Source organism: Genypterus blacodes, unplaced genomic scaffold, assembly GCF_046128005.1.
Source record: "Genypterus blacodes isolate CSIRO-AG114 ecotype Tasmania unplaced genomic scaffold, CSIRO-AGI_Gbla_v1 ptg000036l_1, whole genome shotgun sequence".
Lineage (NCBI taxonomy): Eukaryota > Metazoa > Chordata > Actinopteri > Ophidiiformes > Ophidiidae > Genypterus > Genypterus blacodes.
Window position 1 is genome coordinate 3,845,053 of NW_027466849.1, and position 24,688 is coordinate 3,869,740.

General features: G+C 43.2%; 1 protein-coding gene across 5 annotated transcripts in view; it reads right to left on the minus strand.

Annotated features, from left to right (window-relative positions):
- The window catches only part of fhod1 (formin homology 2 domain containing 1), a 36,027-nt gene extending 22,671 nt beyond the window's left edge, over nt 1–13,356 (minus strand). For all 5 annotated transcript variants that reach the window (XM_076146951.1, XM_076146950.1, XM_076146949.1 and 2 more), the window contains exons 1-3: nt 13,052–13,356; nt 8,899–9,005; nt 6,733–6,797 (exon numbers count right to left, since the gene is read on the minus strand). In XM_076146951.1, the coding sequence (XP_076003066.1) occupies nt 6,733–6,797; nt 8,899–9,005; nt 13,052–13,216 (337 nt within the window). In that variant the 5' untranslated portion in view covers nt 13,217–13,356. The remainder of the gene's footprint in view (nt 1–6,732; nt 6,798–8,898; nt 9,006–13,051) is intronic.
- Between the last annotated feature and the right edge of the window lie 11,332 nt (nt 13,357–24,688).

Here is a 24,688-nt window from a genome sequence, read left to right on the forward strand (position 1 = left end):
GATTAAAGATCAACAGTGGTTTGAACATATCTGAGGTTTAGAAAGAGCCCCACTCTGACACAAACTGCCACACAGCACCATTTCTTCACCTTCTCTCATTCAACACCTTTAGATAATTCATTGTCTTTATCAGTCGGTAACATCACTCCTTGCAGAAAACACAAATTTCACCAATCCAAATATTTGTATGAACATTGCGCAAATATATTTTTCAAGCTATGCAAAAATGTCTGCACACCATCAAAAGGTGGATGCATTTTTGTGCAATAAAAATTTAAACCCGATACATACAATAAACTGTGGAGGATTTGGAGGAATAAATGGAAGTTTGGAGCTTTGTCCCTCCTTCTGTTTCGCTGCTCTTCATCCGCTCAGTGAGAATGAACCCCAACAACAATCAAAGAGAGGGAGACAGAGAAAGAGAGAGAGAGAAAGGGAGAGAGAAAGGGAGAGAGAGAGAGAGAGAGAGAGAGAAGAAAGAAAAACGAGGAAGGATTCATGTTTTTCCCGCAGAGACAGGAAGTGGCTCAGATTAATTTAGCATGGTATTTCCTGTTTGTGCCAGCGCTGTTAACCCAGTGTGAATGGAGGATGGACAACGCAAACCAGAGGTGACGTTTATTTCAGAGGACAGAGTCACAGCCATGAGGGACGCAGCAATCAGAACTTTCAAGACGTTTACACTGCCGCTCCGATAGTTCAGGTCAAACACTCACTCACACTCGAAGTGAATAGTGAATCCTGAGCCGCCAAAAATCAGTGGTCTTGTCACATTTTTACCAGTCAGGACCAAAGTGATGCCCTGACCAACTAAGGAAGTATGGAATATGCGTATTGTAAACAAGAAGTAGAGGAGGCTAGAGGCTCTGGTGAGGACATCAAGCCTCATCAAAGGACATCAATGAGAATCAACAGGAAATATGAGGATAGTGTAAAAGCAGGATTTCTCCTTTGGGCTTAAGTGACAAAATAGCAAATATGTATCAAAATACAAACGGCTACAAACAGAATTAGTGAGAAGAAAAAAACTGAAAGCTTTGTTCAGGGACTCAAAAGACTTCTAAAGAGTGAATAAGCCGATTTGACTCGAGATTCAGGTTTGATAAATCAAAGCCAAAATTAGTCAGCATCACACTGACGACAAAAAAAACAAAACATGGAAGGAAACCCAGTCACTGTCTGGATAATGAAGTTATCACCAGCCAAGATTACACACACACACACACACACACACACACACACACACACACACACACACACACACACACACACACACACACACACACACACACACACACACACACACACACACACACACACACACACACACACACACACACACACACACACACACACACACACACACACACACACGAAAAAGCAGGAGTGAGCAGCAATCGTGAGTCAGAGTTCAGGTTAAGATGTGAAGACAGTTTTAGCAGTAATGAACACCCACACACACACACACACAAACAGAGGATGCTGTGTCAGCGTGTCACAGCTCAGGGAACTCACACAGACTCAACAGGCAGAGCCCCTGGAGACACGACGTGCTATACTTGGCTAGGGTCAAAGGTCGAAAGTCAACCTCATGTTTAATAAACACTATACAACACACAATAACAATATATTTCTTTGGATTACACAAAGGCAGTCTATAAAATTTTTGGGGTCCTGGGCAGACTTTGAAACTGGCCCCCCGCCCTTGTCAACAAAGTTATAACTACAGGTTAGTCTGATCGGAGAATCAGAATAAGCTGGTTTCAGTAACCATCATTGCTACTGATGATTGTAAACACACAGACAATATTGCAATAAATTCCAAATAGTCAAAGTTTGGATCCAAAGGTTGAGAAGTTGAACGCTTTTGAGGTAAATCATTTAGAGAATTCTAATTATGGAGCTGGCATCCATGTTCCCGGCTGCTCATGGGTGCAGGTGAAGGATCTGGACTGACCGCACCCTGATTACAGAGGAAGGTTTGTATCTTCATTTTGTTTCCGTCCTGGATCCTGTTTGATATTATTTGATACTTTGGTAAGACAGGACACAGTTATTATGCGTTTACTATCTATGCTTTTTGTTTGCCATGTTTCATCTTCATCTCACCGACACTCCGGCTGTGACCTGAATGTTTCCGGAAGATCAAAGTGACTAATAACCACACTTGAAACCGCTTCTGTGTTGGTTTAAGCTGGAGGTGACAGGAGTGAAAAGTAATGAGGAAGAAACACAGCCGGGCCTTTAAGGAGGAAACACTGCTTGGGAATTCCCCTCAGGAAGGGCGGGGCCATGCCAGTCGGCACAAAGAGGAACCAGCCAAACAGCAAGAACTTCTGGAAACACAGCGTTTCCCCGGAGACTCAGACATCCGATCTGACACTCAGACCTCCGATCTGACTGATCAATGCAAGACTTTCCAGGGTGCGAAAAACTTCTGATCTAAAAAAGGGGCGCGGGAAAGAAAAAGTTTGGGAACCACTGAATTAATGATTAAAAACAGAAAAGCTAAATCAGGAGTCTTCCTCATTTATGTGATTCACTTCCCCTAATACGTTCGAGTTATGTATGTTATGGATTACATATGGACCACTTTAGTCCAGAGTTTAATCTGAATGGCACATTGTCATAACATTAGCGATGCACAGTCATGCTCCATAGAGGGTCAAGTTTGTATGACCTTGTGACCTTTCGTTTACGACCTTCAAACTACTTTCTTTTTTTTTTTTTGCTCCACAACTGGTAAAACTGTGGGAATAGCCACATTGCCTGTATGTGGTTTGTTTAACGATTTGTTAAAATGATGATGGACTAAAAGGAAATAAGAATAAGCAGCTTAGTGATGAAGAAAGAAGGTGATGAAGAAACTTATTTATAGCAGATCTTTTAAACCACATGGGGAAATAAAATTCTAAAGGCACTCTAGGCTTCTTAGCGTCCATCTGTCGGCTGCTGGAACAGGAATACCAGCAGAAAAGGCAGCAGGCTCAGATAAGCGCACAAGGCCAAAAAAGGCCAAAAACAAAAACCCTGAAGCCAAAGTGGAAACGGTGCAGATCCTCTGGGATTAAAAACAGTAAGAGTGAAACAGTTAGTCGGTTTACTGTGAGCCGAGAGAACAGAACCAAACACAGTGAGGGAGGAGAACCCAGCACAGGGCCTCCAGTCAAAAACTACAGTATAATTCATGTTCATGTAATCATACTGTACGCCAGGGGTGTCAAACTCATTTTAGTTTGGGGCCACATTTAGCCCAATGTAGATTCAAGCGGGCCCAATTAGTAAAATCATAGCATAATAACCTATAAATGGATGTAAATGGAAAACTCCAAGTTTTCCCTTTGTTTTAGTGCAAAGAAGTACAGGTTCATATTGCAAATGTTTACTTTTACAGAACATATGATGAACAACATTTATTTAACTAATTTCTTAACTTTTTCTGAAGGGCCCCCCTTCTGTAGATAAGAATTGCGCCCCTATCGCTCATTCTCCTGCATTGTTAATAATAATAATAATAATAGTTAAATCCCTTACAACTGGGCTTGTAATGCTAAACTAACGGCTAGCCAAGCTAACAATATTGATCAGCACAAACTGTGAAGCGGTGCCGACGGACAAACAATGGCAAATACATGGAGCAATAATGGATATTATTTTCCTCACCTGGCAGACTCTTTTTATACTCCAATTATGTAATGTTTGTGACAAAGTACACTGGCGAGCAACGGGATGCTACTAATCCCATCCTTGTATACAGCAAAGGATAAGTTCTTTTTCTTCTACCTTAAGATCTATTACATAATTGTCTGTCTCTATCCTAAACGTTCCAAATACAACAGTGTCGGCTGTTGTGTTTTTGAGTTGTTCGATTTTACGTCTACATTAAATGCATTTTGATCACGTTATTGATGATTGTTTGCCCAAGGTTTACGCTAAGTTGCCCTGACAAAGCAGCAGAGCAATCTACATAAGTGAGAGAGTGGCTTCCTATATGTATCTACACAGAACAGAAGATCAAAACTACACCATAACATAGGAACCAGAAGAAAACCAGAACCCTTTTTCTTGTCTTCTCTACCATCCACCTAGACGAACACATGAGCGTCATGCTATTATATCGAGGGTTTGTAGGAGTTTCAGGGCTTGGTCCTTTTGCCCTACTAATCCATTTAGACTGGGATCTTAAGAAGAGAAACCAGTTTGCTTGAAAAAGCAATGACACTGTTGTGCTTGGAACAGTTAGGATGGAGAACAAACAATGATGTAATAGATCTTAAGTTAAAACAACTAAATTATCCTAATTTAATCTTGTGTATGTAAATGTGTCTGACTCAGCTTCTAAAGGCTGCAGGGAGCCTTAACACTGAGCGCCAACAGCGGCCATAAATCTGGCTTCAGACCGGATCATTTTAACTCTCGTGGTCCTGGGCTCTGAGTCCCGACCTGAAGGCTCCATGTTGGGCCAGACAGATTCCAACAGGTTTGAGATGCTGGTTGTACGGCCCTGTGCAAAGTGTTTGTTACTTTGGTTTGTAGAACCAACATTTGTAAAAACAGTAGTAATACAAGTTTTGTGGGGATTCCTTAATTGATCTTTAGACCAAATCAGCAATAATCGATGAATCATTAAAACCTTTACACCCTTGCAGTACTGTAAGTATCCTGTGGAGGTTTTACACAATCATTGTTTACCTGAACCACACTGATCAGCTCCTGTATTAGATCAACATTACTGAGAACCAAAAACAAGGAGGTCAAAGGTCACAGAGACAATACATGAAACTAAACATTCCTGAATGGCTGGAATGCTGATACAACACAACACAGACAAAACCAGAGGAAGGAAGATGGAAAAGGAAACCGATAGGTCACAGTTTGTGCCAAATACCCATTTTCCACTCACACATATACTGTTTATGCTTTATGCCATTTATCAATAAAAGATTATTAGAAAAATTATGTGGAAAAAAGAGATTTTACACTTTCCACCACTTTAACCCAATATCATCTCTTGGCTCTGCTACTGCCAGATTCTTGAACCTCACTGGAACATATTCATGAATTCAGAGATCTGCCAAGACACACAAAACCTCCTCCAAATCACTCAGAACCTCCTCAAAGACCTCTACAGCTTCCTTAGTTACCCCTCAAACCACTTTGAGCACTCTTGAATCCTTGCTCAGAGGTCAGTGCCTCTTTCCTACCGCGCCGGCTGTGAATAACATACAAACTGGAGAACACGTGAGCTATACACATGTCCTGACATCTTACACAATGATGTGATTTTCATGCACAAAGGCAAAGTCATGGCTGCAGCCACTGACGTCACACTCGTGACTCCAAGCATTATCACTCTCCTAATAATGATTCTTCACAGTGACTCCATCAGACATCCTCCTCCTCCTCTTGCTGTCTGATACACAGAGGTACAGTCAGTATGTGACAGGCCTGGACAGGAAAACACAGAACAAAACTTTGTACCAGTGGCCGGTCAAAGCCTGCTCCTCCGTCTTTAGAAATCGCCCATAATCATGTCTGCTTATCAAACGGCTCCTGGGATCCCAACCCAGAGGTTTAGGAACTAATGTGGCATATTGATATTTGTTTGTTTGATGTATTTGTGGTCAGACTAAAGGGGTCTTGAAGTATGTTAGGGGTTAAAACATAAAACTAACCTCCCATGCTTAGACCCACAACAAACCTGGAGGCGATTTTACACAATTGAATGATTTTCAGGGGATTTACTTCCAGATGAGGTCACTGAGTATTTTTGGTGATATTTAGTGTTTATAATGGACCCTTACCGTCCTCTGTGGTATTGTCATGCAACAATAAAACATGTTGTGCATTTCAAAATAGAGCTGTGTTATGCTATAATGACGCCTACACCTAGATTTACGCCTAAAATCTATGTTCTTCTTCTACTGTTTCTACTTACGACACCGTGCATGAACATCTCTACATCATTCTCCAGTCCATTCTACACGGTGTGGATCTACTATGGACCTGGTAATTGAACGCAAAATATTGCTGACGATGCTCAAAATTACAGAAAATATCCCTTTGAGACAGCCATCAAAATTTTACTATTAAGATTCCTTTACACTGAAAATTCACTCGTTTACACTGATAAACGGGGCTGGCCTTTGATTTAATCCTTAAATCTTTTAACCTTCCGTGACCTCTGCAACCACCGAGAAACCAAAAGGAAATACTAGCAACAACCCTACACACCCTTGCAAACTCTTACCGATACCAATCAATGACGTGGGCGTCCCTCACAACAAATCTGAACACAAAACGCAGGGGTAAAAAAATGACAGAGCATTAAAATAGAAAAAATAGCACTATAACGTTGCCATGGATATTAATAGTCACTAGAGGATTTCATCTCACACTCAACAGCAAAACTTCTTTTGAAATCTACACAATGCTTTTCGGTTCTAGCTAACTGCAATGCTGGTTTTGCTGAAAACTCCAGATGAATGTTGCTGAATAGGGAGCAGAGCGAGTGTGTGAGCACTCAGACAGGCAAAGTATTTCACTTCCAGCTGTCAGTGAGGACTTTGACTCAGAGGAACACGTCACTGTGGTGAAAAGGCAGATAAAGACAGAGAAGAAGGAAACTCTCTGGTGACTGCTACTTTCCACCGAGTCATCATTCCTCTGCTGGAGGAGAGCGTGGAGGCAGGGAGTGTGGAAAAAAAGAAACAAGAAGAAGAAGATAATTACCTAGGATGGAGTGAACACGAACGGAAAGCTGAGTCCTCAGGACCAGAATGGGCTTCTTCCCTTTTCTGTGGAAAAAAAACACAGAAACAGTCAGAGCTTGTGGCCAAAAACCAGAGACAGAAAAAGAAAAAGCTGCAGTAAGCTTCTCTGTTCTCCAGCTGATCACCATAACTGTGGGCAGCCATTACTTTCTACTGGGTGTTAATTTAGTGACAGGAGCACAAAATTAGCCACCTTGTGGGCTCTTAAGACAACGAATGGAGCAGTGATGAAACAAAACAAAACAAAACACGCAAATACAAGCAACATTCCTGATGTCCAGGCACTCAGAGAAGCTCTTCACCATCTTCACCGTGGACAGAGACTTTACAGGTTAAGCACAAACATTTTTTGAGGATTTCGGCTCACAAGGGGAAGCTTTGTTAGATGAAGGAAACTCGATTGCCAAGATGAACAATGAGCCTGCATTGATGCATAATTCTTCCAAACCAATAGAGGATTTGCACCTGCTTAAAGAAGGGAGGAGGGGGAGCAGTAGTCGAGTGGGTAGAGTGGGTAGAGCTTCCGCTTAAGAGCTTCCGCTTAAGAACCAGAGGGTTGCCGGTTCGAGTCCCTGCCGAGGTGCCCCTGAGCAAGGCACCGAACCCTCAAGTGCTCCCCCCTCTGCGAAGGGTGGTAATATAATGTAATGTAAGTCGCTTTGGATAAAAAGCGTCCGCCAAATGATCGTAATGTAATGTAATGTAATGAGCAGTGTACAAGGTCATGTAGTGTCTGTGACAGAGAGTACAGAGAAAAGAGGACACAGATTAGAAAGTGAAGGTCTGCACTTTGACGTGGTGACATCACCTTTACAAGAATTCCTTTAAATTGTGGCGATATAATGTTAGACTGACACTGACACTGACTGAGAGTTTCGGGGACCTTTTGATGCGACGATGTGTCACTGTAATCTATAACACAAAGATCCCTGGCATGGCTTCCCCATCCACTTACAGAGCCATAACACTGTTGATTAGGGCACCAAGGATGTAATTAGTCAGCCACTGTCACGAACTGTCAGTGTTTTTGTGTTTTCTTCAGTGGTACTGTCCTGGCTAAAGACTAAAACAATGTTATGAGTGAAGCCTTCACCACCAGAGGTTCCCTCCTGGAATGTATGGAGTTTTTTGAGCTAATCTAAATTCCATCATCATCTAGTTTTTGAGCTAAGCTAGGCTAACAGCTTTCTGCAGCTTCCAGTCTTTGTGCTAAGCTAGGCTATCAGCTTTACCTGCCTCCAGTCTTTGTGCTAAGCTAGGCTGGTATTTCCCCACTACTCGAAGTCATTGTGCTAAAAGCTTTCATTCCTCAGTCCTCCCTTAGCTCTGCCATCATGTTTCTATCATGATACTGATGTGGTTTAACCTTCAGGGCTCTTGCGTTTGCTTTCCTTAACACATTTACATATTTCTGTAACGGTGACCATGGAGACTGAAAACCATCCCAGAACCCAGGACTGCTACTGAGGCCTACTGGGATTACAGTGTGGAAAGAACTACAGCATGGAGGTTTGGAAAGAATGAGAGAGAGAGAGCGAGCGAGAGCGAGAGCGAGAGAGGGAGAGAGAGAGAGAGAGATGGAAGAAAAGAGTGAAAGAAACCAAGGAAACAGAGGATGAGAGTAGAGGAAAAATAAAGAAACGAGACTTAACACAGGGAGAGGGAATAGAGAAAGGAAAGACGAGAGGACAGAAGACAGGAAACGTGGGAAAAGAGGTGGAAAAAGAGAACGCGGGTAAGAAAGAAAGGAAAGAAAAGGGAAAATTAATGGACCTAGTATGATGGTGGAGAGGAGAAAGATTGTGTGTTTGTCCAAGTCTAAAAAAGGAGCAGTTCTGAGGTTTTCTTAGTGGCAGCATGCACACACACACATACGTTCTGTTTCAATACAACTGCACACTCCTGTTGATCACATTACACACTGATAGTACAGGAAATAAAACAGAATGCTGCTATAATCTTGCACTGCCAATGCTGCTGGTCTGTTTTTGACTTGATTAACATTTTACAGGGTTGTTCACACGCACGCGCGCACGCACGGTATCTCAGTGTTTGTGTGTGGTTTGGTTTCATTACAGCTGAGTCTGGTGTGTGGTGACAGTTAGAAAAGTATAGTTCTCCTTACGCCACGTCCTCGTAGAAGCTCTCCAGGTCGTCCCTCTGCTCAGCCAGAGAGGAATCCAGGTCCAGGTAGTTCCCATTGTGAGACATCTGGAGGGTACACTCCTCTAACTGGAGAGAGAGAGAGAGACACAGAGAGAGAGAGACAGATATGTTACAGTAATTTGATGTATCAACAGAACTCATCAAACCAGTTATGCCAAACATTGAGGTTGTATATATAGCAAATATATCACACCGACAAGACCACGTGTAACATGTAGGACAGGGGTGGGGAACCTTTTTCCTATCGCAGGCCATTTTGATGTTGCCATCAGCCCTCAGGGGCCATACTAAATTGTCAAAAACAAAATGTTGATTGAACATGCGCACTTCGAAAATTGCGCAGCGATCTGCAGGTCTGTCTCGCGGGCCGAATCGCGAGCTGGAGGTTCCCCACCCCTGAGGTAGGAGGAAGATTCAGAAATATGTAGAGTACACCAATACTGTACTCCTGTAAGTTTCGAGTATAGATGTACTATGACCCCCTCCCTATGACCCCCCCTTCACCCCACTGACAAACCAACAAATGTTCCACCAAAAGGTTCTATCAAAAACAGCACATTTCAGTGCCGAGTCACGCATGCAGCTGAATGTACATACCAAACCCTGTGTGAGACACGATTGACTGAACTCAGTGAGACATCTCCGTACCAGCCAGTCCACATTCTTCTGACACACACACACACACACACACAAAGAGCCAGCAGAAAGCATTCACCACCATCTTAGAATACCAACCGAGTAATGCTGCTGTGTGCTGCAGCCTGACGTACCCACAGCACCAAAACATGACCCTGATGTATTTTTACAGCATCATGTCATGTTCTACTCAGCTAAAGTGTGAATGAGGAGGACAAAGATCACAATGCTGCTTACTCAAGATCAACACTCTCACTCCACAGAGGCTGGTCAGATTCTGTCTGTTTACTTATTCTTTGAGAAGATATTATTTGATCCAAATCCTTGTTTTGTTAATTTAAGGCGATTAAGAGAAGCACAGACTCCCCCTCACATTACAAATGTTTTGCCAAGCTCAGTCGCTGCTTGTGGTAAAAAACTGTTATCGGAAAAGTGACATTGTCTTGAAAATAGCTGCACATGTGTCAAGCAACTGGAAAAAGTACTTAAATTGATAGAGTTGCTGAAGTTGAAAGTGTTTTCTTTATAACATGCACAAGTAGCTGCTATACCAGAAGCTTATGCAGTTGGAGAGGATAGTCTCAATGGTGCAGGGTGTAGAACAGGGGTGGGAAGCCGTTTGATCCGGCCCACGAGACACTCTTTCAATGACGCCATATAAATAGTTATACGGTGATTTTAATCCCCCCATCAGACCCACCGTGCAAATTTCGAAGCGCGCCCCCCGTCAACCAAAGTTATGTGTTCAATCGCAGCGCAAATTTCGATTGCCTGGACCAGCTGAGGTCATTGGTGATGAACACAAAGAGGAACTTGAAGCAGGAGACTTTCTCCACTTCGGCACCATTGATATGAATGGGGATGGGAGCCCGCCTTCAGAAGTCCACAATCATCTCCATGGTCTTGCCAACATCATGTTGCCATGGCGCTGACCTCTTCTCTGTAGGCGTTAGGGGATAAGACCCATGATGGTGAAAGTCGTCTGCAAACTTGGCAATGATGTTGGAGCTGCGCGTGGCCACACAACAGGGCGAACAGGAGGGAACCGAGTACGCAGCTTTGAGGGGCTCCGGTGCTCAGTGTAGAGGAGGTGAGGTTACCCATCTTCACTAGCTGTAGTTTGCTCCAGTTACAAAGGGAGGTGCTGAGATTCAGGAGCTTGAGTTTAGAGAGGAGTTTAGCGGCACAATTGCGTTTCCTTCATCCAGGTGGGATAGGAGGCGAGGCCGTCACCTCCTAATCATAGCTAGCTAGCTAGCTCCCCACATTGGAAATATACATTTATGACAATATTCATGGTATTGTCTGAAAAATGTAAAGTTTTAAATTATGATTTTAAATGACGGATGGTAAATGTTTGGACTGTTTAGCTGCAGAGGAAGGAAGCGCGCTGCTTATCGACATGTTTCTGTTAGTGTTTCATCCATCCGTCCATCATCTTATCTGCTGTTTACAGACTCCACCCGTTTCCTCCACGGCCACTCAACTCAAGCGCACCCAAACACTCAACACTCACAAACCCCCCACAGTCACATCACTGAACGCACCAAAAGCTCCGCTCTCATGCCACCAAACGCACCCAACCAAACCACGGCAGCACAAACGTTTACATTTTGATATTGTGATTTCGATTTTAATGTGATTAATCACACATCTGCAACAACAAATGCTCAGAAAACGAGCACAATGAAGGAAACGTCCAATTTGATGTTGGTGCACAAAGCTTTCATGAAACGAAACATCGCCTCCTTGCATCCAGCATGGCGGCTGTGGCTCAGTGTCGTGCCCGGGGCATAATGGGAGCCATTATAGGAATGGGAGGTCGGGGTCATTAGAGGAACGCTATCTGGATTTTGAGCTGGCAGACTCGGGTCTTTCTCTGATCCTCAAGATTCCAACGTGGCTCTAAATGCCTCGCAGGGAGCTGGAATCCCACTGCATTGTTGTCTGTCTCTCTCTCTCTGCCCGTCTCTCAGCCCATCTCCATCCATTCCCATTTTACATTACATTACATAACATTACGATCATTTAGCAGATGCTTTTATCCAAAGCGACTTCCAATAAGTGTGTTTCAATCAGGTAGATAAAAGAACTTCAGGTCACATTTCTGTCTTTTCCTGCCACCCTCCCTCAGTTCAGCTCTGTAACTCACGTGTTTCATAAAACTTTCTTTGTTTTCTTTTTCTGAATATTTTTATTGAAGAAAACATCTGGCATTACATTCTTTCTTGCTATGTTTTCAGTTAAGTTGTCACGGCAGATTTTCATAAATAAATCCTGCTCCAATGAGTGAACAATGAGTGCTTTAATGGAATGTCAGGTTACAGCAGGTCGACGACGCATTTGTTTGGAAAAATGAAGGAGCGTGTTCAGACGAAGACAGCCCGACGTCATTTAACCCCCAAGGAGTTAATGTGGAAATACAGGGATGAGGCAGAAAGAATGAGCACCAAAGGAAAAGTCAGGAATAAACAATTAAGATGGAAACCAAAGGTCAGTGCTGGAGTCTGTGAACAAAAAGTTGTGAGGGATCCAAAAAAACTAGCAAATCAAACTGCAATAGGGATCTACCGAGATTTGGAAGATAGATACAAATAAAAATATCTCCATTTTATTCAGTGAAAAGGTGACATTAACATTCACTGTTTTATGTTTCTTACACTCTTGTGTTTTGGGGAATGAAACAATGAAACAGACACAGCAGCTAAATCATCCATGTTTTAGAAGCTGTGGTCAGTAAACAATTTTTACAAGCCAAATGACTAAAATGATCAGTGATAAGTTTGTGATTGATTACAGGCACCACTGTTTGGATCAGGCAGCAAAAAGAGCCTCCATCAGCTTATTCAGTGTACACACTCATATACAGTATATTTTAATATTCAATGTTTCCAGGTGTGAATGTGGACAGAAACAGCTGACAGCCTCGTTATAGTCAAATTAAAGATGAAAAGAAACTTGCTGAACAATCAGGCAGTCTATGTATATGGTCTGAGCTTAAGTAAATCGATTTTAAATTGAACAGATGATTTTGGATGATGACTCGGTAAGATATATAAGAAGTTATCCTGAGACTCTACGAGGAGAAAGTTGTACTGAGTCAATATCAAATACAGACTGACTTAACAGAATTACAGATAAGGTTTCTTCTTATTTTCCCATCATGATGAATCTGACCTCGTTTTGTTGTCTTTTGTCACACATGTGGCCATGACTCTTTCTTTTCGGCAAATGTCATGTCATATACTTTATAGAGTTTATTTATCGAACTTGAAATAATTGTGTTTCCTGTCGTATGTATTTACTGATAAAGTATTTGTTTCGTCCTGGCGTTCACCGAAGCAATCGAGCTTGTCCTCCGGCCCGACTAATTACAACAACTTTAGCAGCGGTTAAAGCCATTAAACATCACTAAAGTGACCCGCGGAGCCGGACCCTGTGGTCGCCATGGTCCCTGCCGGTTCTTTCTGACCCACCTTCAGCGGAGCTTCCAGCAGCTTGTGGATCCCGGCGATCTGCTCGCTGATCGGCAGGTTCTCCTCCAGGCTCAGCGTCGGAGGTCTGCGCGGTTCGGGAAAGTTGGTGCAGATAAACGGGTCCGAGTCCTCCAGGTACTGGAACCGACAGGTGATGGAGGCCATGGCCGGGGAAAGCTGCAGTCCACTGCGGCTAAGAGTCTGAAGGTCCGTCCGCCCACCGGAGGATCTTTAATCAATGAGGGGCTTCCGAGTTCCGACGAGCTCCTCCGCTTAGAGGCAGAAGAGCTGAAAACCGAGGAGACACACGCTGCTTCCTGCAAGAGTTTCACAATAAAAGAGGAGAGGAGGCGCACTCAAAAGTGTGCACTTTAGGGCACAAGTACGGTAGACCACAGTTTGATCCAGAATGAGATGTGCACTTAGAGAGAGAGTTCTAAATTTGACACATATTGTATTTATTTCACACGTTTTCATTTGTTTAATTTGATCAAATTGCACATTGGTTGCTGTACAATGACAACATGTTGACATATTGTAAAAGATGTAACTCTTTCAGCAAATAAAAATGTATTAGAATTGGAATCGTGATCCGGTCAATTTTTTTGAAAACAAAACAATTATTTTCTTTTTTTAATTGTCATCATCTCTGCTCATCGTTTTCTATTCACGGTTTATTCATGGCACTTCCTTGACAGTATTTAACCGTGACTAAGGCCTTCTGGTAGTAAGTACTTTTTACAGGATCGCTCCACTTACCTTTATTTTGCAAAACAAGCATTCTCTCGTTCAATTCGAGATGACTTGACTTGCTGGTTTAGTCAGAGGAGTCCAGCATGGAAATCCAATTCAGGACTATGACATCATCAGGTTCATGGAAACACAGTGAGGCTTTAGCGGTAGTGATGGGAAGTTCGGCTCTTTTCCGAGAGCCGGCTCTTTTGACTCGGCTCCCAAAGAAGAGCCGGCTCCTTTATTTAGGATCTTTTGTAGCCTATAGCTTACCTTAACTTTGCAAAAAGATCAATGTTTATGTGTTGAAAAGCCTTTTGCTTTCAGTGTTTTTATGAGAGACCTTTTAATTGCCTAATTCTGTGCATTTATTTTATTATTTAACAATAAACTTCAAACAAATCCACAGAACAGAACCAAACTCAAGCAAACATTAATAATGTCCTCAATTAAACTTTTGTATTGGACAAATGAACGAAAGATTTCTAACAAATCCACAGAACAGAACCAAAACCAGAACCAAACTCCAGCAAACAGCATTAGTCCTCAGGGCAGGTTGGCATTCAGGAAGATCAGATGCCTCAGCTTGGATGGGCTGATACGATTTCGCCTCTCCGTGAATATCTGCCCTGTTTTGGGCAGATATTGGGCAGATCTTCTGATGTTGCCCTGTCACTTGGCTCAAGCATGCAGGTACGCTAAGCCTGGCCCGCCCACTCAGCGCGCGCCCCTCGACACACACACACACACTTTGCGGAGCATCACACCTTGCTCCCCCTTCCTCCTCATCTTTTGATGTTGCCCTGTCACTTGCAGGTACGCTCAGCCTGGCCCGCACACACACACACACACACACACACACACACACACACACACACACACACACACACACACACACACACACACTTCACACTTCACACTTCTACTGGCCCTGTAGTTACTTGGTATCGGATCGATACCAAATACCCGGTAGCGCCCATCTCTAGAGTCAAGTGGTGTGTCTGCCCCGCCCCCCTCTCTTTTAACACATCCTTAAGTTATTATCATTATTATTATTATTATTTTTTTTTATCAATTCTCACGTGAATGCCGCATGCTGGTCGCCATGCTGGCCAATAATAACAAAGCTCTGTCGTAACCAGAGCTGGGACTGAGCACTGAAAGTGAAACCTAAGCAGCGAATGGAAAAAAACTGGGAGCCGGCTCTCACTCGATTGCGAGCCGGCTCTTCTGATTCACCACAAAGAGCCGGCTCCCAGAGCCGATGCTTGTGCGCATGACCCATCACTATTTAGCGGTCCTGAGCTCACACTCACATCTGCACCGATTCATCCAACGAAAACAGAAGGAGACTCGATGATGTTAGCCAGCACTGCTCTCTGGTGGCAGATTGTTCGGTATGCGTTCTAAAGTATTTAGATAGTATTTAATTATCGCTTTTGCACTTCTGGTTAGACTAGACTACAGGCTATGCATTTCGTTGCTTGTACTTGTGGCAGGCAATGACAATAAAGTTGAATCTTAGCTCCACTGCTGCAAGTCTGCACGTTTGTATGATTATGATCACACTTTCTTGTATTAATTAATTAAAACCTCTGATGTCAAAACGATTTAGAACACGTTTTGATTTATCATCTCTAATGTCATTTACAATAATTTCAAATATCTATTGCCGCTGCTTACACATCCTACCATGAGTCCAATCCAGTACTAAAGCTTTCTGGTCTTTCCGGTGCCTTGTACATGACACACAGCACCTTCTTCCATCAAAGCTACTGTGCATTGATGCCAGATGACCTGAAAACTCGCCACATCTATGCTGAAGGCATTTGGCCTGAAATGATGAATTAAAAAAAATAAAAAATAAAAAATATTACTATTTTTCAGTTACGTGCTGGGAAAATACTGCGAAACTATTTGTGTGCGTGTGTGTCAGTATTATTCAATACTTCATTAATTTACTCTGGAGGATGGATTGAGAAGTGATGGAAAGTGAGAAGTGATGGAAACTTGCAAACACATCTGAAAGCACTTGAGGGTGGTGTTTCTGCAAATAAATAGAACAAATAAATCCCATCTTGTCTAATTAGCTGTGGACAACTGATCATTAGAAATGCTCCTGTGCTCCTGCCTTGCCTATGGGCAGCTCGGTGGTGTTAAATGAGAGTGCTGCTCATTCCTTTGCTTCCACCCAGATTTTTACTGACCACTGAGCCTGTGGAGGCGTGCTGTTGAATCTGACTGGATGTTCACTAGCTTGGTCCCAGTATGGGTGTGAACCTATTTAAATCCACTAGGTGACAGTGTTTCTCTTTAGTTTGTGTGCAAATCGATTACAGCAGGATTGCGTAAGAGGGGTTGCTGAGTGATGAAATAGGCTGAAACTTGTTTTTGCTCTCTCTCTCTTTCTTACACACACACACACGCTAATCAGTGACCATGACGATCATATTAGTCAGCTTTGGTTACTGTTAATGATGGCAAAAACAGATTTCTCCTTATTCTCCCCATTAGTGGCATGTTTTACCTGCTTGCTATCTTTATTTCTGTGTTTCTTCATTTCTCCCTGCTGAATTGCAAACAAATACAGTTGGTGAAGGTAATTGTAATCTACACAGAAGAAAAGTTACATAATCAGCTGAGAAATTTTTAGATAAAGTGTTTTTGTGCAGCAGTTAATAAATTATATACATAGACCTGGTTCGAAAGGAAAGTAAAGGGAAAAGCAAAACAAAAACACCAACTTTTTTTATTTTGTGGAAAAGTCAAGAATCTAAAACTTTACCAAATTTCCAAACGATACAAACTTATTTCAGATTTGCTGTATCAGGGTTGGCTGATAAGTCTTGATCCTGATCCATAATGAAATTAGCAGCTCTGTCATGCACCAACTGAGCTGGGTGATTCTAACTTGAAGTCATCTGTGTGTTTTGTGTATGCAGTGATTATTTACTTGCCGTCTGCTCTACGTGATTGTGGCTTTGAACTTGTTCATCTCTCACTCTACTCACGTAAAACATCATCCCAAACAGAGGCTTCACTTGGTGAGGCAAATCCCCGGTTGCAATACCTCTGCTTTGGTCCTGCGTCACTGTGAGCTCAATTGGCCATGTTTGCCGGAGGGAAGCTGGCAGGGAGCTCTGATTGTTGCTGCACCAGTGAATCTTACTGGTAGCCTATGAAGCCGACACAAAGAGGGGGCAAGATGTGGGGGGGATGACACAAACCGCACATACGTTACAACCTTTCAGGGAAACTCACCTCCCACAGGTGGAAAAGAAGGGGATGTTCTCACTGCATGTCACACAGGCAGCACATGACTGACGAAAACGCTCAGTGGAGTAAAGGTGACTGCTTGAACACAAGGAACTGAGAATCCTGAAAATTGAGAGGAAACATTGAATAAATAGAGATAGGTTGATATTCAGACAAATGTTTTGTCAGGCTTTAAGTGCAACACCTCAGACATAGAGCTGTCCATGGACGGTTCATGACTTATCAATCAACCATCACGCTGGAGTCAACTTTCAGGGTTAAAAGCCACAGGAGAAAATATTATCTGTGGCAACACATGCACCCACTCTATAGGCCAAGCTGGTGAGTTAATGCTTGAACTTACAAAAAAACAACGTAAGATCGAGCAAAACATTTTTAAGAATAAAGAAATCCTGTTGAATCACCAGCATTGCACTTTGATTTGAATAAGTGTACAAGCTCGTTATGCTTTTGTATGTTTTTAACCATAAATGTCTCCTGCTGGCCTGCGGAGCTTCACCCAGCAGACTGAGGAGGACCCAACACTAGATGACACTGTTGTCCAGGAGAGTAAACAGCACAGACACAGTTGCGCACACACACACACACACACACAGACACACAGCAGACACACACTGGCAGTTAGTACAAAGTAAATGAACATATCGTAGTTTTCCCCCGATAAACTGTCAAACCGAAAGACGAATACAATACAAATACATATTAGTTGATGTGTTAGTTTTGAGTGTCTGCAGAGCGACACCACATTGACCTCTCATAGAACCACCACAAGGAGAACAGAACCTGATTATGGACCACCTACAACCTCACCACTGTAATGTTCTCAAGGACCCCTGAAAAACCTTTTCACCTCAAAGGCCACACTGCATTACAGAACCTCTGAACTGACCACTGGAACATTCTCAGGAACCCTCAAATGACCTCAGAGACACTTGGAATCGTTTCAGCGTTTCTACAGGAAAACTTAAAATCCTCAACAGACCCAACAATGTGTGGAAGGACAACTAGAATCTCTTCAGGAGCCCAAAAAACCTCCAGAGGAGAATCCCTAAAGCCCTTCAAAGAACACAAGAAAGTCCACAAGACATCAAAAAATCTTCCAGAAGCCTTGGAAAGCCTGCGGTTGGATGCTTGGAAACTCCTCAAGGACCCCAAGAACCTCACCAAGGACCAAACAAACATCTAGAACCTCACCAGCCTCTAGAATCTTTTACAGCTGATCTGCAAACATAGATTTGAATTTTTGAGTGCTTCTCACTGCAGGTACCTGTAGTAAACTCCTGCACGCAGGCCTTTTCCCCCTTGTAAAGGAATATTTCCCTGCATTGACGGCATTAAAGCGTGTTTCACCTCCTCGCCTGTAAATGTCGTCAGAGTGATGATGATGATGATGTCGAGCCTTCAGCGCTGCCTTAAATATTAAACATGGAGGAACACGGGGCGCTGCAGAATCTCATGACTAAAGCATTAAGAGCTGCTTCTGATCCACATGAGGCAATATATTGCAAGACTGTGTGTGTGTGAGGGAGAGATCAGGGCAAGAGGAGGTAGGACAGATGAACAGCAAGGGAAAGGAAAAAGGGAATAAGAGAAGCACAGAGAGGAGGATATAAGCTTGTACAAATGTAAGGAAGGGAGTAGGCAAGGAGGAGGATGTAAGGAAGGAATGGAAGTGATTATGAAAAAAAGTATATTCAGAAGCAAAAGAGGAAACATGGGAAAGGAAAGAGAGGAGGAGGCGGAGAGTGAAGGAAGAGAGTAGGGGAAGGAAATGAGGAAGGAAGGAAAGAAGGACGGAGGTAGTGAGGTAAATCAGGAGGCAGAAGGAGAAAGGAAACAACAATGACTTTAAGGGGCATAATGCTCCATCCCCCCTTTTATGGCATCATATTTTTTGTAAATCAGATTATCAGATCAGGACTTTGGCCGCAGGTTCAGCTGAGTACAGAATCCGATCCAAACACACACACACACACACACACACACACAAACACACACACACACACACACGTTCTGTAACATGTATCTAGTTCATGTTTAAAATACAAACACAAAGGCAATTAGTGTGTTCCTTCCGATTGTTCTCAGTTGATTCTGTCTAATTCTGACATGAGACTCTTCTCACATTTCTGGAAAACTCCTGAACCATGATTGATTTGTATCATCATCCTGCATGCTCCAATTCACACGGGCTGCATTCAGTGTTGTAAAAGCTACTTTGAGACGCCACAAGCTACTTCTGAATTAAAGTGGTTAAGTTGTAGCTGTGCACTGTTTTAATAAAGCAGATTCTCTACGAGCCTAGAGGAGAAGCTCAGGATTGTTGGACTCTTCCTCACTTTTCCTTCCCCTCAGCTTCCACTTTTCCTTTTCTTCCACGTGTGTATTTACGTGTCGTCTCTTTCACATTAGGATGAATGTGTTTGTATCGATTGCTTTCTACATTGAGCTGACTGAGTGATGCATGCTGGGATATGTTCCAAGGGCGTATCGGTTGTCTGCATGCCTTTGCCAAGCTACGCATCTACTCCTAGAAAAAGACAGTAACTTGCTACTTTGAGAATCAAAGCTACAGTCAAGCTACTGGAGAAAGTAGTTAACTTTGCTACTTGTAGCTTGCTAATCACAACACTGCTTCTGTTTCCTCACTGTTATATTGCAGTGACTTTCATTCAATCTCCTGCAGGGTTTCACTCATCATGACCACAACTGACGCCAAACTAACTTTAACATGATGGTAACTAAGATTAACCCTAAAACCAAACCTAAACCCTTCATTAACTCACAGATGATCACAGTTGAGCCCCACAGTCAGCAGTGAGTGCATAAAGAGACTCACACACACACACACACACACAGTACAGTAGGTGTGTTGGCCTCAGCAGGCAGTAACGCACCCAGATACCACCTCGGCTCCTCTGGATCTGCAGCGTTCCCAATCCTGCTCCCAGGCTCCCCCCGCCCGCCCCTGCCCCCTGGAGCCCAGAGTCAATTTTCACTTTTCCAACTCGGTCCAAAACGCCTCCTCACTCCTCCAACAACGCCTCCGCCCCCGCAGATCCGAGCTGGCAGCTCCCGGCGCTGCATGCGGGGAATGTTCTCCTCCTGCTCCAGGGCCAGCTTTTTTTTATTTGTCCCCCCCCCCCCCCGATTAATTTTATTTACTTATGAAGGAGTTTTGATGATGAACAGCCGTACCGGCGCTGTCTGCTCCACAGGGAGGAGGAGGAGGGAGGACGGTGAAGGGAGGAGGGAAGAGCACATGACCCCGACACTGAGAAAAGACAAATATCCAGGCTCACTCAGTTTACGTTAGGATTTGTTTCCACTGAACTCGTCTCTCTGCACTCGCACATTTCACTTCCTTCATAGTGAGGCTTTCTCTGCAAAATGAAAAGGATCCGGTGTCACTCACAGACACAAGCAGCATCACAGTTCATGACATAAACATGAAGATAAAAATGCAAATGTCAGTCGGGCAGTTAATACCTGAGTGATGCACGTGTGAGGTGGGCCTTGTAGTTTTGCTGAGCAGGACACATATGGAGGGTTGCATTGGAAGGGTCCTCTGAATTGGAACATTCAGGTGAGCAATGATGATGTCAGTGTCTTCAAACCGCTCCAACCGAAGCTCTGAGCGCTCTTGTCAGGAAAATCAGCTGGTGTGCAGTTTTTGGCCTCTCTGCCTCTACGGCATACAAGCTGCCTGGAGGGATATCTAAAGTGACGCTGTGGTGATTTTACAACATTTGATCACTTTATGGGAAACCACCACAAACAAACAAACCATCTGTCTTCATTTCTACAGTGTGGACACGCCAATCCTCAAAACTGCCTTTAAGAATGAGTGATAGCTGCTAAGAGCTGGACACTCCAAGAGGACAAAACCAGGGAAAGACAGAACGCAACTCAGGCCAGAGCTAAACTAGGACTAAAGCAGAGGTAAATCATGGCTTAAACCAGGACCAAGGCTGAAATAAACCCCACACCTAAGCAAAAACACAAACTATGACTTCCTATGTTCACAAATAAAATCTTGAAATAGTAATAAATAATAATGAATAAAATAATTCATAATGATTGAATACCATAATAATACAATAATCTTTGAAGAGTTATTTGTCGTATTTTAAGAGCATCGTAGATATAAACTTTCTTTGAACAGCTGAACCATTTGTATTTTCTAGTCTGTTTTTTTTTGGGCTGATTTAAAGAGGAATTCAAGTAAAGCAAAATAGCAGAAATGTTGTCGACGTTAATGAGCTTACTTTGTAGTTTGATATCAGCTGATCAAAGTGACGCGTCAATATTTGCTCCCCAGGTCACTGTGATCTGTGTGTGTGTGTGTGTGTGTGTGTGTGTGTGTGTGTGTGTGTGTGTGTGTGTGTGTGTGTGTGTGTGTGAGTGTGTGTGTGCGCGTGGCTACTCTGAGCCAAACAAACCAATTTACACCAACCACAACTACAACTGCTCACCCACAATTTGCTTTGATTATTTTTGATTTTCACTGATTTAACAAACAGGACGATGAAAACGTCATTAAAAGGTCAAAGCAGTTGTTTTCTGCTCAGTTACTTGTTGTAATGTGTAAAACTTTAAACTAACAAACACCACAACAAGAAGTTATTCTCCAAGCAAATCAGAATAGATTTTAGATTAGCACTTTGATGGCTCTAATCACATCTAATCGTCTGAAAATAGCTAAAACAGCTTTAACAGCAGCTCTCTCTCGCCGCTACGTGCTAAACCCTCACTTGACCTCTACCTGACCCCTGGTTGACCCTTGTTTTGGATTCAGTTTGTAACTCTTAATTCTGTGAAACAGCAGGTTAAAGTGAACCCGGGAGATTATTTGTAGGTTCTAATCCCACAGCGTTGGCTTTAAGACTCACACATCTACTCATTAGGAGCTCACAGTTAGCTAGATGCAACTCACAATGTCACCGGTTGACCCCTGCGTGACCCCGCCCTCTGATCCCAGGTTGGGGTCGTTTTTCTTGGAGCTGTGGATCAGCGACTATGTATTGTTTCGCCTAATCTCACGGCGGCGGTCATATGCTAACGGTTTGAGCTGTGAAAATGTCACCCACACAAACGCACCACTGTGGATTTCCCATCAGCCCCCCCGGCAATCACATGGTCATTTCCCTCACTTTTAACGCAGATTAAGATGGTGGAGAGGATTAGAGCAGATCAGGACTCCTTTCCCTTCAGTTCTAAAGGCTCTGTATGGTAGAAGCTGAGGGGATGTGTAAATCTGATGAGGAATGGCACACACACACACACACATACAGATTGTACACTGTGTATCATGGTGTTAAACCTCTGACCTTGTAACCTACACTGTGCCCCTGTTGAAGGACCATCCTGTAGGTCTGTCTGTTCGGCGCAACGCTGAGCGGCAGCAGAGACTCCATTCAAGGGATTTACTGGTGAAAAAAATGTTTCAGGGCGACCAGCAAGCAGAGGCGTTTAGTTTGGAATAAATAGAAAGTGCTGGAACAACGTTGCGTCTTTTCTTGCTCTACGCATCCCACACATGGATACGCAGTTTCATGTGATCCTGCTGAACATGGAAACATTTGTCCAAAACAATATTGCATGGGTTAAAATCTCCCAAGTTTCTAAAATCCAGGAAGTCTGAAGTTACTCGCTTTTTTAATTGATCTGTCCGAAGCAAAAGTGGAGAGCCTGCAGCACAGCTGCCATCTCTCATGTAGTTGCATCTTCAAAGCACGCAGCAGCTGATCATTGTTCATTTCATTCAAACATCTGAACGAAGACCTGTTTAATTTGGATGGAGGCTTAGAAAAGTGTGAAATGTGCAAAGGTTTCATTGAGCGTATCCTGAGCGTTTTCCACATCCTGTTACTCTCTGCTGCATCAACCACCTGATGGACTGGTCTGCTCCAGGAAACAATAAATCCTCAAACAACATCCATACTGTTTAATATAGGTGATGATTTTAGCCTTCTGACATGTCTAACGGGCTTCTTTGCTCTTGTGCTACAGGTGCTGCTTCTCTACCTTTGTTGGACGACCCACAGTGACAGTAAATGTATATTATATTATATTTTAGCTGGAGTTAATACATCAAGTCTTTAGTATAGTAGTCATAGTACCGTGTTGTATTACTGCACTTTTCACGCTCCAACACGACAAACCGTTTTCCTGTTCTTCTCCTTGCACTGATGGAGGGACATTTTTCAAAAAGACCCCCCTTTTTCAGTGTGTGTGTGTGTGTGTCCTTTTGTGTAAACCGCAGGTTCAGACGGAGATGACGACCCCGAGCTGATGGATGGAAAAGACGGAGAGTCTGCAGAAAATAAACAGGAAGTCAACAAAAACAGGACAAAAGGTTCTTCTGTATTTACGGACAAATCCAGCCAGTTTCATTTTTCTCTCTTGTAAACCAGAGGCTGTTGAACCCAGAGAGAGTGAGACAGAGAGAGAGTGTGTGAGTGTGTGTGTGTGTGCATTGTTCTCCTGCGTCTGAACGAAAAACATCTGGAACACCGGACTTGCTTTGATTGATAAGTTCTGAGCCAGACAATTAAAGGATGCGGTCAGGGTCGCCATGTTTTAGTGGAAGTAATAAACTTTGTGAGGTGTTTCTGCGACGCAAGGATGAAAAGTTTTGTTACTGTTGTTACTTTCACTTGTGTTTCAGTTTGGTTGAACACAGAGAACAGGTTAAAAAATTTAGTGTATCAACAAAAGTCACGCAAGATGACAGGAGACACAGGATGCAAGCTGGTGAGCCGCGGGTGCAGATGGAAAGGTCCGAGGTCGAGTGACAGGATCAACGTTGTGATGTGCAGGTATGCGTACCTTTGCTGCATCACCATCATCATCATCATCATCATCTGATTGTTATGATCCGGCTTTGGGAAAAGGCCCTTTTCATAAAAAAGACAACGCAGGTGTCAAAGGTCACTGCGACGAATGTGCCGTGCGGTTTCCACGGCAGCAGCAGCAACAGCAGAATCCTGTGACATAAACACAAACCCTTCACCCACAGCCTGCCATAGGCCCCACCCACTGGCAGATGACAGACGGCAGACGTCTGGGTGTTCCTGAGCGTGTGGGCCCGTCAAAGGTCAGCTGAATCACAACCCCACCAGTTCACACGCACTTCCTCATCCAGCAGCTCAACCTACATCCTCCAGAGTTCACGACAAAACAGACAAACAAACACAACAGTAGGGATCCTACAGTGGGCGTGGTCATCTATGAAATAGAATCAAATATGGCAGCATTGATTTTGTTTAGAACTCTCCACAAAAACAATACACTATACAAAAAAAACCCAAAGAGTTTTGAAACCGGAGCTTGAAACCAGAATGACTTTGATTCTACAGCTCATTGATTCTTTTAATATTTAATTGTGGTACCTCAGTATGTTTTGTGAGGATGTTTACATGAGTGTAATATTTACAAAAGGAGAATAAAGTCATAATATTTCAAGATAGAACGGCGTCCTGTTCTGTGTCTGCTGCCCCGCTGAAGGAACTAAATAAGTAATTAAGGAGGTGAAGGACAGATGGCATCCTGGCCGACAACACAAACATCTAAGCACCAGAATAAAGAGATTATATCTACAGAGAAAAGGTGGAAATAATGCTTGTA